Source organism: Lissotriton helveticus, chromosome 1_1, assembly GCF_964261635.1.
Source record: "Lissotriton helveticus chromosome 1_1, aLisHel1.1, whole genome shotgun sequence".
NCBI lineage: Eukaryota > Metazoa > Chordata > Amphibia > Caudata > Salamandridae > Lissotriton > Lissotriton helveticus.
This window is the reverse complement of record NC_136057.1, coordinates 1,496,389,459-1,496,408,322: the sequence shown is the minus strand read 5'-3', so window position 1 is coordinate 1,496,408,322 and position 18,864 is coordinate 1,496,389,459. Positions and strand designations below refer to the sequence as shown.

The 18,864-nt window shown below is 41.2% G+C and overlaps 1 protein-coding gene across 3 annotated transcripts in view; it reads left to right on the top strand.

Moving 5' to 3' along the window:
* STX18 (syntaxin 18) overlaps nucleotides 1-16,923 on the top strand; it is an 897,615-nt gene extending 880,692 nt beyond the window's left edge. For all 3 annotated transcript variants that reach the window (XM_078686654.1, XM_078686620.1, XM_078686645.1), the window contains one exon: nucleotides 16,712-16,923. In XM_078686654.1, coding sequence (XP_078542780.1) covers nucleotides 16,712-16,807 — 96 coding nt within the window. In that variant the 3' untranslated portion in view covers nucleotides 16,808-16,923. The remainder of the gene's footprint in view (nucleotides 1-16,711) is intronic.
* The last annotated feature ends 1,941 nt before the right edge of the window (nucleotides 16,924-18,864 follow it).

The following is an 18,864-nucleotide window of genomic DNA, read 5'->3' as shown; positions in this document are numbered from 1 at the left end:
TTGGGGAAGAGCATACTTCAGTGACAGGTGAAGCGAAGAGCACTGTTCCTAGGGAGATGGTTAAAGGTATAAAGCAAAAGGGAACAAGAAATAAACACCTAAAGAGCTCTAGCGGCATAACTCCATCCTTGCGCTAATTTTTTAAAGTGCTGCCCCAAGTACTGGATATTTCATCAGGGGTGGCGGCTGCTATGGCAGGGGCTTCACAGACAGCTTCACAGACAGCTCTGACCTCTGTAGCTGCACTTGCATCCAGTCTAGTTCCTAGGCCAACGGAGATATCAGCTCCTTTATTGTCATCATCCCCATTAGCCATCTCTGTACTTAACACACTAGCTAAGGCAGTAAATGGCTCAGTTGAGTCCTCCGTGCCTGCTACTGAAGTTGAGGCAACTTCTGCATATAACCAGCAGTCAGGTGAAGGGTCCCAAGGGGGACACACACCAGATAAGGAAGTGATGCCGGATGGCGATGGGGGCGATTTGGAGGACCTAGGAGTTGGCAATACACTTGAGGCTCTGGTCAAGTCAATAACTGCAATGAGGGAGGAAATTCGTACTGACTTTGCAGTCTCTAAAACGAATCAGAACGAAATCAGAGCATCCTGTGAGATACTTGATCAAAAGATGGACGGCCTATGTTCAAGGACGGAGGTATTAGAAAGCTCCGTGGGGCTGCTGACATCCAACTAGATCTAAAATTCAAGCACTGCAAAGGGATGGGGAGAGTATGCGCGAGCGAGTTGAAGGTTTGGAAAATTATTCCCCGAGGAACAATCTGCGGCTTCTAAAGATCCCGGAAGGGAAGGAGGGCACAAACCTCAAAAGTTTTGTAATTAAGATACTAAAAGACTCCCTTAATTTGGAGGAATCAGTTGAGGAGCTAGATAATGACATCCAGCGAATTCACCGGGACCCATTTCGCCTGAAACCAGGAAGAGATAAACCCAGAAAGGTTTTGATCAACTTCTTGACATATTCACTCAAGGATAAGATCTTGAACCTCGCACTGAAAGCCAGATCAATGCAGGGCCCCGACTTCTCCTTTGAGGTGCGGTCAGATTTATCTAAGACAACCCTTAATAGACAGTGGGAGTTGGGACAGCGCATGGATAAGTTTAGATCCCTAGGCGCCACTGTCCAGATGAGGTTCCCAGACTTTTTGCGCATTATGTATAACAATAAAATGCATAATATCCGTTCTCCCCTGGAAGCTGATGAGCTATTAGAATCTATTAGAGATCATGCCCAGGCTCAGAGTAAAAGATAGCGGGAATTTGGGTCTATATAGTTTCTACTCTACTCTACCTATTAACTATTAACCCAAACCACAGTTGGTTTAAATTAGTCACTCTTATGTGCAAAGGGGAGTATTTCCCTTTGAAACTAAGTAGAGTGGGAAACACAAAGCCTTAGGCCTAAACCTAAAAATGGGGAAACCATGGGAAAAAAAAATAATTAAAAAAATAATAATATATGATAGGTACACTTGCATTTTAAAAAAAACAGTGATTTATAGCCACAAGAGGGGTTGTAGGGGAAGTTTAATTTATAATGGCAAATTTTTTTATATATATATATATATATATACACATATGTATATATGTATATATATACACATATGTATATATGTGTATATATATATATCCTTTGGCAGCACATGCTGAGCTGAGTTAAGCTGAGGACGACACATACCGCATATATATATATATATATATATATATATATATATATATATATATATATATACGTTAATTTCCCAAAGCACAAAACAAATGTGCCGATGCACTCCACTCCAATAAAAGGTTTGCCACATCAAGTTGGTATTGCAGAAACGAAGGTTTATTTTAGTAAAGTTTCAGCATGATGTATCGAGTAACAAAAACACCCAACGCGTTTCGACGATAAGCTCGTCTTGCTCACGGGTAAACTCGCTGCAAATTCTACTGCATTGCATAAAGTTCATTCAAAATTTAGTGACACACCCACAGTGTAAACAAAAACATAGGACTATAACAAAAACATATATTTGCAAATAGCGGCCATATTTAAGTGGTGTTCAAGTTCGTCTGACACAACTAAAGAAACATAATTTTCTTGTTCAAAGGATAATAAATCTTAAATTTCAAATTTATCAGATCACTAAACATATTTGAGTCTAACAATCTCATCACTGACATGACAACTATTACTAGAAGAAATCATGCTTTATAATGTTACCAAATGCTGAGGTAGTTCTCTCTTCACATTCTTATTTACATTACGTGGTTGTTGGAATGCTGCCCTACATTGCATTTCACAACAATGTAACTTTATCAGTATATGTGTTCAACCCAAACAAAACACGTACAAATCCCTAGTGGGTGACGACATAAACTTGCTGTATACATTATGAAAAAATCCCAAGTGAGAAATATATTCATGTACAATACAGTTCACGAGCAATAGTCGTCCTGATTTTTCAATAGGGTTGATCCAAATAATATCTTCACAGTATTCCAAATAATCACCACTTGTTTACTACCTCTGCCTGGACAGAAAGAGAGAGAAAAAAGAAAAAAGAACCAACCTAGTCAGACCCACTGAATTTTAACATTATATATTACGGCCAAACAGATGCAAACTACACAAACAGTGCTCACCAAAGTTATCTAAAATTTAAAAATTAAAAACAGTTAACGGAACATATTACAGGAGGCTCAGCACAGAACAAGTTAAAAACTTCAAATTTACTTAAACATTATTATTCTTTACATTATGAAATCACTGTTCAGAATTAATCACCTAAATGCCAGGCTAGCTCCTCTTCTGAATTAAGCCCTCCAGGTATCTTTGTATCTAAGTCTATTATGTATCGACTCTCCAATTGTCGCAGTTTCCGTATCCTATCACCTCCTCTTTTGATCGGAGGGATACGGTCAATGACAAAGAACTTCAACAAGTTGCGATTGCTTTTGTGATGTTCTTCGAAGTGTCTCGCAATTGGGGACAGTTGATCTTTATTTTGGATTGCCCGCATGTGCTCAAGAATACGCTTTTTTGCTGGAAACATCGTGCTCCCGACATACTTCTTGGCACATGGGCAAACCAAAACATATAAACAGTAGTCTGACAGACAGGACAGGTGTTTTTTAATGGTTCTATCCTTGTCTTCCACTGGAAAATTGACCTTTTTGACATTAGAACTAAATTTGCATGCCTTGCAGGCCATACATGTAAAGAAGCCCTCAATGTCTGTTTTTTTGTTCTTAGAGGAGCTTATGTCATTCCTACTAAGTTTGTCTTTTAAAGAACTGGCCTTCCGGTATGTTATATCTGGATTGCTTCTCAATGCACCTTCAAGTGTAGATTCAGTGCTTAGAACTTTCCAGTGCTTTCTTAGGCTTTTCTGTACTTGCCAGGATTTCGAATGATATGTAGATACAAATCTGATTATGTTATCCTCGGTTGCAGATGTTTTCTCTTTAGGTGTTAATAATTCAGCATGACTGATTTTGCTGGCTTTCTCGAATGCCTCATTCACAATATTGGCTTGGTACCCTCTTTCAATGAAACGTTCCGTCATGCATTTCCCTTCCTCAACAAAATCTTGTTCAGAGCTGCAATTTCTCCGAGCCCGGAGGAATTCACCGAATGGTATGCTCCGAACTAGGGATTTAGGATGGCCACTGTCTGCATGTAGCAGGGTATTTCCGGCAGTTTCTTTTCTAAAGAGTTTAGTGACAAGCTTCTTATTTGACACTTGTACAGTCAGATCTAAAAATTCCATAATGCAGTCACTAATTCTTCCCTCTAGAACCAAGTTCAGATTGTTTTGATTTAATATCTGAATAAATTGTTCAGCCAGACTTTGTGGACCATCCCAGATGATAAAGAGATCATCTATATATCGCAGCCATATTTTCACATTGCTGCGATACAGATCTTGAGTCCGGGCTACTTGTTGCTCCCAGCTTGCCATAAACAAGTTGGCAAAACTGGGAGCAAAACAAGTTCCCATTGCTGTCCCTTGTCGTTGCCTGTAGTAGGTATCATTAAAGACAAAAAAATTATTTTCCAGACAGAAGGTCATCATCTGGAGCAACATTTCAGTATGATTCAAAAAAGATATTGAACGTGCTCTCAAAAACTGTCGACATGCTTGAATACCATCTGAATGTTTGATGGATGTATACAGACTACACACATCTAACGTGATCAATAGATAACTGTCTTCCCAGTGTATACCCTTGATTTTATTAATAAAATCTCTACTATCTTTCAGATAGGAGGGGAGTTTTTCTACAAATAGATGTAAGAAGTAATCTATATATTTGGAAGTTCTTTCCAGTAGGGACCCCATAGAGGAAACGATAGGTCTACCCGGGGGCTCAACAGAATTTTTATGGAGTTTGGGTAGAAGGTACAGAATTGCTACTCTGGGGTTGCGATTCAGTAAAAATGAGTACTCGTTCCACTCTAGGATACCCACTGTGTGCCAATTCTTTAACATCTCATAATACAATTTATTCGAACACTCGACTTTGTCTGGTGTGGCCAACTCATAGCAGTCCGAGCAGTTTAATTGGCGCATGCCTTCTTGTATATACTTCACAGTGTCCATTATCACAACATTCCCCCCTTTGCCTGACTGGCGGATCACAATAGAGGGGTCACATTCAAGGGCACGTACTGCCAAACGTTCGGATTTGCTTAGGTTATCATTGATCCAATGTTTATTTTTGGCCAGGTTTTTCAAGTCATTTACCACAAGAGTCTCAAATGTGTCAATACCACACAATGGTAAGGTAGGATTAAAGATAGATTTAGGTTTAAATGTGTTGGGAGAGTTCATGTTAGTATTGAAGCCCAAAGATACAGCATTGAGAGTGTCTTCTCCCAGATCCTTATTCTCCAATAGTTTTAATGCAATTAATGTTTCAATTTCCCCTATGGTTTCAATGGCAGATGGTACACTGACAGTATCTTTGACAGTGCCCTTAACTTTAAGTTTATGCCACTTATGTAGTCTTAATTTTCTGGTGAAATTGAACAAATCAATACGTTCTTGGGAATAGCAAAAGTTAGAGGTAGGGCAAAAGGAAAGACCATATTGTAAAACATCAAATTCTATATTGGAAAGTAAGCGGGAAGATAAATTTACCACATTTCTCTGGTTCCTTTTCCTCGTTTTTTCTGACCCCGTGTTTCCACTCCCATTGGGGTTGCGGTTGCTTTGTATATACATATATATACATATATATACATATATATATATATATATATATATATATATATATATATATATATATATATATATATATATATATATAACCATAGGGTGGAGGAAAAGAGGAGAGATAAATATATCATGTGCTCCATACCACATAAGGGGTCTCCTGGCCCTTCCCATCATTAAAACGAGTTTCCCCTTAGTTTCCATATCAGCTTGCAGTTGTAGTTAGGCGACTGGTTATAGTAGCAGGGTGGAGTTAAGGGTGGAGAGCAGTTGGAGGCGTAAATCTGGCTACCCATCAGGCCAGAGTAAGTAGGGGTGGGTTTTCCACGGGGGGTGGGATAAGGGAGGGAGGGGGAAAATAGTAAAAATCCTCATAAGTCTGCCTCTTGGTATACTACAGTATGCTTATTTCTGACACTTGTCCAAACATCAGAATTTTAAATTGTTAATGTTAGGATTCCCGCAGGGGCTGTTGGGAAAGGTCGAGGAGCGGGGGATAGATGTGGCACCATGACAGTTCTTCACTATATGTCCTGGAATGTCAATGGCCTGCGCGTGAGAGGTAGGCGGGAACGTATTATGCAGTACTTGAGGGACTCTCCCGTGCAGATCATTGCCATCCAGGAGTCACATCTTCTTAAAACAGAGGCCGCAGAGATACTTAAAAAACAGAGATGGGTCGATAAATTCTGCTCTACCGACCATAATGCTAATATCAGGGGGGTACTATTTATCTTCAAAAAGACTGCTAAAGCCCAAATTCTGGATCTCATAGAAGACCATACAGGGAGATGGTTAATACTGAGAGTCTTGTTGGCGGGTCGGAGCTGTACCTTGGTGGGCTATTATGGCCCTAATTCAGATGATCCAACGCATATGGATACCATTAGGAACCATCTGGTACTTTCTCAGGATCCGGTGATCTGGATGGGCGATTTCAACATCGTGCTGAATCCTAAGTTGGATAATTCAATAAATTCGAGGACCTGTAGTTCGCCAAGGTCCAGGCAAACTCTTATAGCAATTATGACCCAGCTTGGCCTGGCGGATCTATGGAGGGAAAGAGCAGGTAGTAAAATGGGGGTTTCCTTCCGGAATAGTCGATTCAAGCACAAATCTAGAATCGATTACGCTCTGTTCAGCTATAATTTGAAAGACACCTTGATAGCTATAGAGTACCTCCCATCTCATCTGTCAGACCATCCGGCTCTTGTTTTTACCCTTAGATCCGACAGCAGGATGGAACACCCATCTTGGTCATTTGACCGGGCACTCCTACTTGAGGAAGAATAAGTCAACTTTCTGGCCGCAGAAACAACTGCATTTTTTGAAATAAATCTTGAATCCTCAACCCTGGCTGTGGTCTGGGAGGCCTTCAAGGCCTTTTTAAGAGGGTGTATCACTAGCAGGGCCTCCTATCGAAGTAAAAAGTACAAGGAGATGATAGCCAGTTTGGAACAGGAAATGAAGGACATTGAGTTAAACCTAGGGCAGTCTCTAGGTTCCTTAGAGGAGCAGACAAAACTGGCTGAGCTAAAGCTCCAACTAGAAAACATCTTACAAGAGAGGGTTAATAAAAGGTGGAAAGCATGTAAGATTTCCCATTTTGAGTTTGGAGAGGCCGCGGGAAGGGTATTGCCATGGAAAATAAAATCTGACCAAGCCCTGAAATATATCAGAGAAATCAAGGTAGATGGGGAGGCGGCGCCAAGAGTATCTAATCTAGAGATTGGCAATGCCTTTTTTGAATTTTTTGAGGCAATCTATAGGGAAGAGCTACCTAATGATCAGACGGCAAGGGATACGTGGCTGGAAGGGATTATGCTTCCAACCCTCTCAATAGCACAGAGCAATAGCTTAGAGACTGTAATAACTGAGGCAGAGGTGAGGGAAGCAATACGGCAAACAAAAAAAGGGAAAGCATCTCGCCCAGATGGTCTTCCTGGAGAGATCTACAGAGCTTTGGGGGATGCTATCGTCCAAGTATTGACAACCCTTTTTAACGGCATCCTAAGAGAAGGGATGCTACCGCCAAAATCGTTGGGTGAGGCCACAATTGTTCTCATCCCCAAACCAGGGAAGGATGTTTCGGACTGTGGGTCCTACAGGCCAATATCGTTGCTGAACAGTGACTATAAGATCTTTGCTGACATAATGTCAGCAAGATTGGGAAGAGTAATAGGCACCATTGTCCATCAAGACCAAAAAGGGCGCCATCTCTCGGACCTTACACACTACTTGGTAGGGGCAACAGATATTGCCTCGGCTTTTTCCCTTCCACTGGCTACCCTCACTCTTGACGCGGCAAAGGCCTTTGATAGGGTCAATTGGCCCTATTTGAACGATGTACTAAAAAAGTTTAACTTTGGGAAGGGCTTTTGCAGAACCATTGCCTTGCTTTATGGGGCCCCTTCGGCTAGGTTGCTGATTAATGGGGTCTTTACAGAACCCTTTAAAATCACTAGAGGTACGAGGCAGGGCTGTCCGCTCTCTCCCCTCCTTTTCAATTTATATATTGAGCCGTTTGCCCAGGTTTTGCGGGCAGACGAAAATATTCCGTCGTTCAAATTTGAGGAGTGGGAAAGGCGGACAGCACTATATGCTGACGATATTTTAATCTTTACCTCGGACCCAGTACTGTCTTTCCCTGCTGTGGTCCAAAGGGCAGAAGAGTTTGGTAATGTCTCGGGCTACAGTATCAACTCAAGCAAGACCGAGGTTATGGTGTGGAATATTCCAGATATACGGTTAGGCATAAATATCACCACCTCTATGCGCTATTTTGGGACCCGAACTACCCAAGACATCGGTACCATTGCACAAGCTAACTTAGACCGAATCTCCAAGGAATCTAAGGGCCTACTGAGATCTTGGACTCACCTGCCACTCTCTATAATGGGTAGGGTGAACCTAATAAAAATGTGTATTCTTCCTAAGTTTATATTTATTTTTGGTGCAATTCCTTTGGGGTTTGATGTGAAGATGATTGACAAGTGTCAGCGAGAGATTAATTCCTTTATCTGGAATTACAAATCTACTAGAATTGCATGGAAGAAGTTGAGGAGGAGGGAAAAGGGAGGTCTTGCTCTACCGGACTTAGTATACTACGCATGGGCCTTTCAGTTATCTTATTCCAGGATGCTTCTAAAAACACCATCTAATCTTCCTGGGGGGACGATGTATAAAGCCATGTTAACCGGAGCAAATCTACCAGCTGATGGATTTCTATTTAAGTTTGGGAGCCAGAAATTCTTTAAGAAAATAAGGCTAAAAATTTTACAGTCATGGGCTAAGGTATGGTTAGCCATTAGAAAAAGACTGGGGCTGTCCTACTATTCTAATTTCGCTCCCATATGGGACTCTCCGGGTCTACCAGAGTGCCTAAGGGACAGCTTATCCTCTTCATTAGAGGAAGCTGGGATCACTAGATGGGGAGAGCTAATGGTGGAAGGATCAGTAATAGCTTGGGGTGAATTATATGACCGCATAGGTCCAGCGCTCTCCAGATTTAAATTCATCCAGCTGGAAAGCTGGGGGAGGGCTCAGGGGCGTAAAGACGTACACTTTGGGAAGTCAAGCTACCTGGAGCAGTTGCTAGTGGAAAGACCTAGGGGAGGCAAGGAGGTGGCCTTTTGGTATTGGCAGCTGCAGGAGGAAATTGATGGGGATTTTACCCTCCCAGATGAGCTGTGGGGAGAGGCGACTGGCTTTCAGTGTGAGGAGGTATGGTTAAGATCTTTTGCGCTCCTCTATAAAGTTGTGAAGCCATCATGGTTAAGCGCAACCACCTGTTCACAGCCCATAGGGCATATATAACACCGTTGAGACTTTCCAAATTTCTCCCAGACAAGAAATGTAATAAATGCAATTTATGGGAAGCATCGGGCATTCATAGGTTCATGGAGTGCCCTGACTTCGGCCGGTTCTGGGAGGAAGTGATGTCTACTCTGAACTCTATCCTAAGTACATCATTAGTAATCTCATTGCCACTTATCATCTTTGGCTTGGAGGACAGCATTACCGGCAAGGCTAGATCTTTTTTTGTTCTATGCCATTTTGTTGGCTAGAAGGCAGATTTGTTTACAATGGGTTGAGAAAATTGCTCCATCATATTCAGGTTGGCTCACGTCCCTATATGAAATATCAAAGGTGGACATGGCTAGATCTTGCAATAAACGTAACATGGCCTTTTGGGATCTGTTGACACAATGGAGATAGTATTCCGGGTTGTTTTTTTTTTTTTTCCGGGTCCTATGATTATGCCATCAATACTCCTTGGACCGGGTCTGGTCTCGTTACGGTTTTTGGTCCTATAGGTTGAAATACACCTAGATGGAGTCAGCCCAAGATCTTAAAACCCCTCTTCTTCTTGGGACCTTTCTGCCACCAGGAAAATATTCTCGGGTTCTGGCGCCAGAGATGGGCAAGATTATCTTTGCTCCGCCTCTTGGTCAGGGACACGCAAGGTGGCTGGTATCTCCTAAGTAAGGGGCAAGGCAAATGAGGACTTGAATTTTTTTTTTTTTTAAATGAAAATACCACACAAATACTCCACACAGGGTTAGACAAATAAACAATAATTGTAGGAGTAAATTAAGACCAAAATGAGAAAAATCCAATAGGCAGAACTGGAGTTATAAATTTTTAAAGATTAAAACAAAATATAGTGCTTAGAGTCATAAAGCGCCAACCAGAGACATCTGTTCCTGCTAGACTGGGATAGATCCATAGATCAGTCCGACCGCAATGGAGGGCAGGCCGGCAACAGGACTCACGCAGGTCCGGCAGAAGAAATATCTTGACCCGATGCAAGTAGCACAAGAGGCAATGCGTCTCTGGCGATCCATCCTGTGGATGCAGGCGATGCTTCGGTTCAGGTCCGCGTAGTCAGTGAAGCCTTGTCGCCGAACCCCTTTGCAATGCATCGTCGTCGAGCCACGCAGTCAGTCGTCATCAAGATGCACAGTCTGTTGAAGTGATGACATTGGGCAGCAGTTGCATTGGTGTCAAAGGGTGATGTGTCAGTTCAGATCGGGGCAAAGTTGTCACAGCGTGAATTCTGCTGGGTCAGCACAGAAACAAGCAAGCACTTCCAAGGGCCCAGGACTGGATTTGTACCACTTGGCAAGGCAGCACACTCAGATGGCAGAGTCCAGGTGCCTTTGCAGGGTTGGTATTAACGCACCTGTCACTTCAGAACAGGGGGAAAGCCAGCAAGCTCTTGGAGTCACTTTGGGTCCAAGTGAGATGGGTCCAATCTTGTTCTCTAGCAAGGAAGAGGGTAGTGAGCACCTGACAACAGGCAGCACATCAGAGCAGAAACCCAGTTCTTCCAGAGCATCAGTCCAGCAGAGTCACAGTCCCTGTAGCAGCACAGCAGTCCTTCTTCCTAACAGTTCTTCTCAGTTTCAGTATTGTACTGTCTTGGTAGGGTCAGAGACCTAGTACTTAAATTTGCACATTTGAAGTGAGACATGAAATAACACAAGGGTGATTGAAGCTTCAGAGCGTCAAATTTTATTAACAAGAGATTTCACAAAAAGTAAATGCACTGTTAATAATTAAATAGTTAAAAACCTCAACCAATGACTCACGGCTCGTGAGCTGTAAAGCCTCAAAGGCACCAACCTCTTTACAGGCCATTCACATACCTTTCATACGTGACACACACAAGACCATTCACACCGCCAGCCGCAAGCCCAGCACATTACAACATTCACATCAACAGACAACGCCATTCAAGAGCCCATCCCTTTCGTTCGTCTAATTGACCGATACAGCAATCACACCGGCTGGGCTGACAGTTGACGTAGTGTGTGCAGTGGCGCTCGGCTAGCAGTGGGTGTAATGACCAGCAGCAATTCGCTACTCACACACCGCTAGCCAAAAAGCGCCAATCGAAACATACTGCCAGCCAAGCACCAGTCCAGCACTCCTCAAGCCAAGCGCCAGTCCACGCAAACCACGAGCCACGAGTCCATGCACACCACAAGTCCACGCACACTGCCAGCCAACCTCGGATCTACTCCACCCATGTTCTTATTGTAGTCTAAAATGCACACAAGTTTGTGCACTTCAGCACCCTGAACCCAACCAGTCACAGGTGAAGTACTTTCGTCATAGGATGGTAGTCCGCATATAGACATCTCTCCTGTCAGATAATTTCAGACCTAGAAGGTCATCACTAAGCAAGGCACTTCACTGTCCCCTCACAGTTTTTTTTTTTACAAACCAGCTCTTAAGCAACAGTGTCCACTTTGAACAATTCCTTGAACAATGGCACACCAGTGTAAAAGTTATCTACATATAAATGGTGATGTTTTGTTAAAAAGCCCTCTGACAAGATCCCACACAATTTACTCTGTAACTCCGAAAATGGATGGACAACCAAGGGCGTCAATACTGGACTCCCTATCAGTGTAGTCCCTAAAATTATAGACATATCCAGTACTACTCTCAGACAGCATATACATCTTAATTCCATAACGTGCCCTCTTGCTAGGAATGTACTGCCTAAAAAACAATCGCCCCATGAACAGGCCCCAAGACACATCCACACCTATTTCTTAGCCCTGGCACATAGATCTCTGACAATCGATCTGCAAAGTGATCAAGAACAGGCCGAACCTTAAAAAGAGGGTCACACTCCGGTTGATCTTGTGGAAACGCTAAAGCATTATCAAAAATGCAACATCCGAAGAAGCAAATGCAGATTACAACTCATGGTTGCAGGAAATATAGCTGTTCTGTTCCCTCAAGGGATCCGTAGACCAATATGAAGACAGCAACAGCTTCCTTGTCAGGCCCATCAAAAAAGTTAAACCCAAGAACTTCTTCAGCACATCCAGATTTGTGGGAGTCCACCAGTTAGCTCTAGGGTGGGGGGGTCTGACACTGTTGTCCCTCAAATACTGTTCAGCATACAATTTAGTCTGCTCAACAACCTCCGCCAAAAATACATCATCCATAAACAACTGAAAGTCATTATTAGGCAAAAAATGTTCACAATTCACTCTACACCCTGCAACACCACTAAAAGCAGGCAACCCGGTAAATGTTTGGGTCAACCCAGAGTCCTGCAATCCAGATGCCTCCTGCTGCACTATCAGCACATCAGTGTCTTCCTCTAAAGCAATCAATAGTTAGGGAAACCCAATGTACCCTTGGAGGCTTGGGCAGTAATCTAAATGGTAAAAGGAGCCTTCAAGGGATTTTATTCACAACAATCTTTCGTTATTCAAAGATGACTCAAAGGGTTAGTCCTACCGGAACAAACACCAAAGTGTCATTAGACATCAAAAGAGAAAAAATATCTTAACATAAAACACACGGGAGAACCTAGTAGTTTGAAAAATATATCTTTTTTTTTTTTTTTAAACAGATTTTATTTGATAGATTGCACACATAGCACAGTACCCCGCACTCCGGAGTAAGCTGCCAATCATTACAAAGCATCAATGAAGTAGCAATCATTGCATCATTTTGTGTCAGGCTATAATATCAAACTTAACAATGTCAACTTCCCCACCCCTCCCACAACCCCTACGCTAAGCGGCTACAGTTAGCCGCTTAGCATGCCAATTCAGACGTGCGTCAACGTGATGTCATGTAATATATGACTATCATTGTAAAGACTTTCTATTATGTTTTGCAAAGTTTTGACATAATTTTAAGTACTGGTGGTATTTATCTTTTTTCACAGATCTGAGATATAAATAAATTATTTTGCAGCCATCCATCTGTATTCATACAGACTCTGGCTCAAGAACCAAATATAGGAAATTAATTTCCCTATTGTACAGGTATGCCCTTTTTCAGTAAGTTAAAACGGCATGATGGCGAATCACTCAGAACAGATAACAGCATATTCTTGGTGTTCTGTTCTTTGGATAGTGCTTCATACGCAACAGCAACCCCTAATCCATTTTATGGTATTAGGCAAGTTTTTCGCTCGATCAAATAAGTAAGCGACACTTTTACCACTATGTCAGCACAAATAGGTGAAGGTGATGGCAACTTTTGATTGGTTTTGGGTGGTGCACAAATTGGATAACTGCATTTTGTAACACATCAGTCACATTTTCTGTTAGACACACGGGGTTCTTAGTTTTTTTAATTTTGCTTTCGCAAATGCAAATTTGTTTACAATCTTAAGGTAACATGTTGTATTATGTTTACATAGGAGTTTTTCTTCTCAGCGTTAATTGTGTTCATCCGGAAGATGGTCGGATGGACTACAACCGAACAGACCGACAGGTCGACCTCATCCTCTATTTCTGAGAAAAATTTCTTTCTGGAGCAATATGTATTCTCATTAAGAGATCCGTTGCTTATGATTTATTAGGAATAGTTGTTTAGTCCAGTACTGTTAGGCCAATTTGATTTCACTTCTTTATTTGATTTTGTGCTGAATGATTTTATCTATTTGTATTCCATTTGCAAACAAAATATATAAACTAAGATATATTTTTCAAACTGCTAGGTTCTCCTGTGTGTTTTATGTTAATATATTTTTTCTCTTTTGATGTCTAATGACACTTTGGTGTTTGTTCCGATAGGACTAACCCGTTGATCCATCTTTGAATAACGAAAGATTGTTGTGAATAAAATCCCTTGAAGGCTCCTTTTCCTCTAAAGCAGGCACTTCATCTGCATTGAGAGTAACTTCATCATCAGATGATACCTCTTGGACAGAAAATTCACTGCCAGAATCCTGGCTTTCCTCCTCTGCCTCAGATGCAGAGTCAATCTCATAATCATGGTCAGAAGAAGTAACTTGACAAATATGTCAGCAGTACCCAACACTGTGTAAAAAAAAGTAATAATGAAAGTGTGGATATATGAAACAAAAAGAAAAACTACTGGCTTTTAGCAGTTGCAAGGTAAAGTCAATCAATACAAAGCACACAAAGACCTGTATTCTGTAAAACAATACCACTCACTTACCAGAGGCTGCTAGACTTGCCAGCACCTACTCTGCACAGAAAATGCACTAAAAAGAAAACAAAAGAAAATTGCACACAAGGCAACACAATACACATTGTGCACAAATACAAGGAAAATGTCACACACATTTAAACAGTAAATCTGTGTTCTTGCCACGACCACCTGTAAATGTAGATAGTGTCGCAACCTCTAAATGCATGGGGAAAAAAATACATCCCAAACACTTTTACCAAGTTTATTAGCATGCTCATGGATAGGCAGTAGCCTTTGATGTTTCCCAGTACCAAAATCAGTCCACAGATTTGAAAGATTTAAGCTGCTAATTGCATAAAGAGCAATACCTGCTACAATTGAATCAACAGTAAGTATAGTTATAGACTTCTGACCTCCTTCACTAGCATATTTTGCATGTAATAGTGTTCTGGTGTAAGCTTCTTGATAACATGGTCTGAGTTCAGATACATTCAGATTTTCGGGAATATTCACTACGTTATCATCCTTCGTCCGTACTACAATTTACCCTCTGGTATGTCAAGACTCAGAAAGTTAGAAGCCAAGAATTAGAACAAATAATTTTTGTTATCTTAATTTTGTAGAAAAGTTGTTCAGTTTTTGGGTATATTTGTTGAATCTTTTACATAATAGTGTGGACCAAAACCTTGTCTATTTGTTTCTTCCTTTTTCAGATTCCTCTGTGTAACGGTCAAATACTATGTCTACTTGTTTTGATTTGTTAAGTATGTTCATTACATATAGCTGCTGTAGTCTTGTAAGTTGCAAACGTTGTTGGGTTTTAAAAATTGATTATTGCCGATCTATCCATAATAACACAACTTGTAGTGTCTGGAATGTTGAGCTTTACCAAAAAAAATATATTATGTCGCTTTGTACTTGTTTTTAACAATCCTGCCTCCGAAAGTGATGGAGGATAATCAAGAGTCTTGTGGGCAAAAAATCCCTTTAAATCGCCTTCTCTACCTTGTCAACAATATACAGTCTGGTGAAAAGTGAGCAGACGCTTTTTAAGATGGATACTTTGTGGGTCACTGATTTTGGGACTACCTTAATAATTAAACATAGCTTGTTTCAAGGAATAGGTTCAAAAATAGATTTTTCGCAGCGTACCAGGCATTCTTGAACAAACGTTCCATATTGAGTTTTCCCCACGTCATCGGCAATGCACTCAGATTTATTTGCATTATCAGTCATGATTAATTTAGAGGCAATATTCATAAGATTTTCGCCAATAACACAGGCATAAAGATATCTGTTATCATGCAATAACACTCGTGCAAGTTCCTTAACATAATTTGCAAATCGAGTGTTGCAAGAGACATTGTGTTCGAGGCATATGAGCTGTAGATCGTATACTTGTGCATAGATACTTGATGCATGCCCTGCGGACCGGAACTGCACCAAGAATCGATGCATCGCTCCCCATACAGACCGGAATCGACACAACCCTTCCTCTGCGTCCAGCTGGACTGTCGCATTGCCTCCGCAGGGTCTCAGGAGTGTTGCATCTCTTGGTTTTCCGATACTGCGGCTGTTTGGCTTGGTGAACTTTGCGCAACTACAGGTACTTTGGTGAAAGTCACGCATCCATGGTTTTTTATGATACAAGGTCTTGAAACCTTTTTAAAGTCATACTTTTAACTGTGTATGTTGGATTTTTGTCATTTTGGTCTTGTTTAGTTTAGCTAAAGATATTTAATTTTTCTAAACTGGTGTGGTGTCCTTTTGTGGTGTTTTCACTGTGTTACTGTGAGTGTTGGTACAAATACTTTAAACATTGCCTTTGGGATAAGCCTGTCTGCTCGTGCCAAGCTACCAAGGGTGTGAGCAGGGGTTATCTAAAGTGTGTATCCCCCTTTTCCGGACTAGAAGCAAGGGTCCCTATTAGGATAAAGGTACCTACCACTGCCAACTAGATACTCCCATTTCTAACATACTCTATCTCCCTTTAGATGTCATTTCAAATACCTCAAAGTGTCAGATTAAATATGGAAATTTTAGATCCCAATGAATCAAAGACACTGTTGTTACTTAGTTTGTTCTTGTGATGGAGCTATCTTCTCAGAGATTTCACATCTTCTGAAAAACTCCTTAGCAATACTCCCCAAGGGAGTCAGGCTTGAGTAACAGTTCCGAACAAGTAGCTGATTAACATGCTACACCAAAAACTGATGAGGCTTAGCATGACCAAACCTATTCTTAGTTTGAGTATGTGAATCCAAGAAATACTGTTTAATGAAGAAAACCATTCTAAGAGGCATTCCACAGTCCATTTCAGTGACAGTATGGAAATTAAGATTGCAGTTGACTGCAGTCAACCAGCTTGATGGCCACTTACGTACCGGCAGTATGGAATTCATGAAATGTGATTCATTGGCTACCTCCTTTGAACATACCTCATTAAATTGTTGTATAATTCTGAGTGTAATTTCCTTTCACTTATTTTTACTAAGTTAATAGATTATGTTCACAAAGTTGAATTCTTAAAATTATTATGTACATTATAATTAAAAAAACATATTTCTTTCCACAGGCAATTAAGAATAATGCTGGATTTCGAGTGTGGATTCTTTTCTTTCTTGTGATGTGTTCGTTTTCACTTCTTTTCCTAGACTGGTATGATAGTTGATAGTAAGAGAAAAAAATCAAGTTGCTTTGTACTGTATACATTTTGCACATTGAAGGCAGTAGGCACATTGTGTACAGTGTTAACTTCTGTGATATAAATATTATTTAACCACAAAAGTGTATGTCTGTTTATATACAAAATCATTTTTTGACCTCATTTTGTGTGGCAGAATCAAATGAACATGTCAAGATGTCTCCAGAAAATAATGTATGCATATACACACACAAACCACCAGTGATGATCATGGTATTCAGTGTGTACATTGATGTGTGGCGTCTATGACAATGGCCGATCCTAAGAAAAGACAAAACCAAAGGGGGAATTGGGCGTAAGTCCATTTTGCAGATATCAGATAACATGACCCTTCTCAATAGTACTAACGTCTGTGCTATCCTCCTAGAAGAATCAGTTTGTATACCTTTTACAGGAATATTTGTAAGCTCATAAAGCAGAGTGTCGCAGAGCTTGTCGATTTAGAGATGGACTGGGTTGAAACTTGCATGCTCTTTTTGAATTTCCATAAAACCAAACACTATCTTGGTATCTCAATTAATACTGTCTGGTCTTTTTCAATCAATAAGCTAAGTACCATCTCGGAATCAAGGCTGTGCAGCTGTTTTTCTTATTTTGGAAATTGAGGAAAGGGAAAGTAAATCAGAAAGGTTTATTTGTTTGTCTATTTGGATATCTATTTACATATTTTTGGAAAATGATGACCGAATTTGTATGTCACATTAGTGTGATAGAAACAACGCAGAAATGAGAGATCATACAGCAGAGGAACTCTTCTGACTGCATTGATGGCCACCAAGAGCACATTGTTCAATGTCAGCAGCTTAGGGAACAAGGATGCATAGGCTCAAATTGATCCACCTTGAGGAGTGTTAGAACCAAGTTGATGCCCCATGAAGGGGAAAGTAAATCTTGGGGCATAAAGGAGACTCAGCATGATGTGGAACGCATTGGGTAGCTTGAATTGGGACCTCTTCTCCATTGATGATGGAAAAGCAGAAATGTCAGCTAATTATTCCCACAGATTTCCCATATTGAGACACTTTTTAGACAAGAAAAACACAAATTCAAGAACCTGTGAAATCTCGCTACTAGGAACGAATTTAGCACCAATGCTACGCCTAAGTGGCCTTGGCTGGAAGTCCCCAATCTACTATATACTGTGAAAGAAACCAATTGCTCATGAGGAATTTTCATTCTTCACTTATCGCAATAAAGGAGGTCTATGTTCTGTTGCACCACTCGTCTTGAAAATCCAATCAGATTCTGTGTCAATTCAATTTTGAGTACATTAATTTGTTTCCAAACTGATGAGGCAATATACCATGAAAGTTTTGAAAATTACATGACAGATTTACACCAGTTCAAGAATAATTTCAAAATGGACCTTAAGGGATGCATCAAAATTGCTCTGAATGGGAAACACAACTACAACTTTTGTGCTTGTTAGTGGCCCATCTGATCAAAACTTTTCTAAATCAGCTGTAGGTGTATGCATTCTATTTTTTTAAACAAAAAACGTGTGGATTTGTCAAACATTGCGACAGTGATTAACTTTGGTTGAGTTTGTTAGCCCGTTTTGGTTTTGCCTTTTACCCACCGAAAAGGAGAATTTTTAATGGCTAGTCCTTCCCTCAGATGTTTAGAGTGAACGTTTTCTGCAGCTCCAAACTGGACCTTGCAATTTCAGATACTTCCCTTCTTCGTTGCCAACCACAGAACCACATTACACCATTCCTTGATATGGCAAAACAATCCTTATCCCCTCCCATGCTCGTGACGGAACCGTTCCGTCACGAGCCTCGGGTGGGCTGTGCTGGTGACGGAACGGTTCCGTCACGGCCCGCTCGCCGCGCCTGCGCGTCGCGTATTCCGCGCCTGCGCTGACGTTCTAAAGAGCGGGCGGGGCCGTGACGGAACCGTTCCGTCACAAGCACAGCTCACCCGAGGGCCGTGACGGAGCGGTTCCGTCACGAGTACGGGAGCGCCGCGCGGCCCCGCCTCCCCCTTAGTGCTGGGGCGGAATAGCCGCCGCAGCGAAGGGG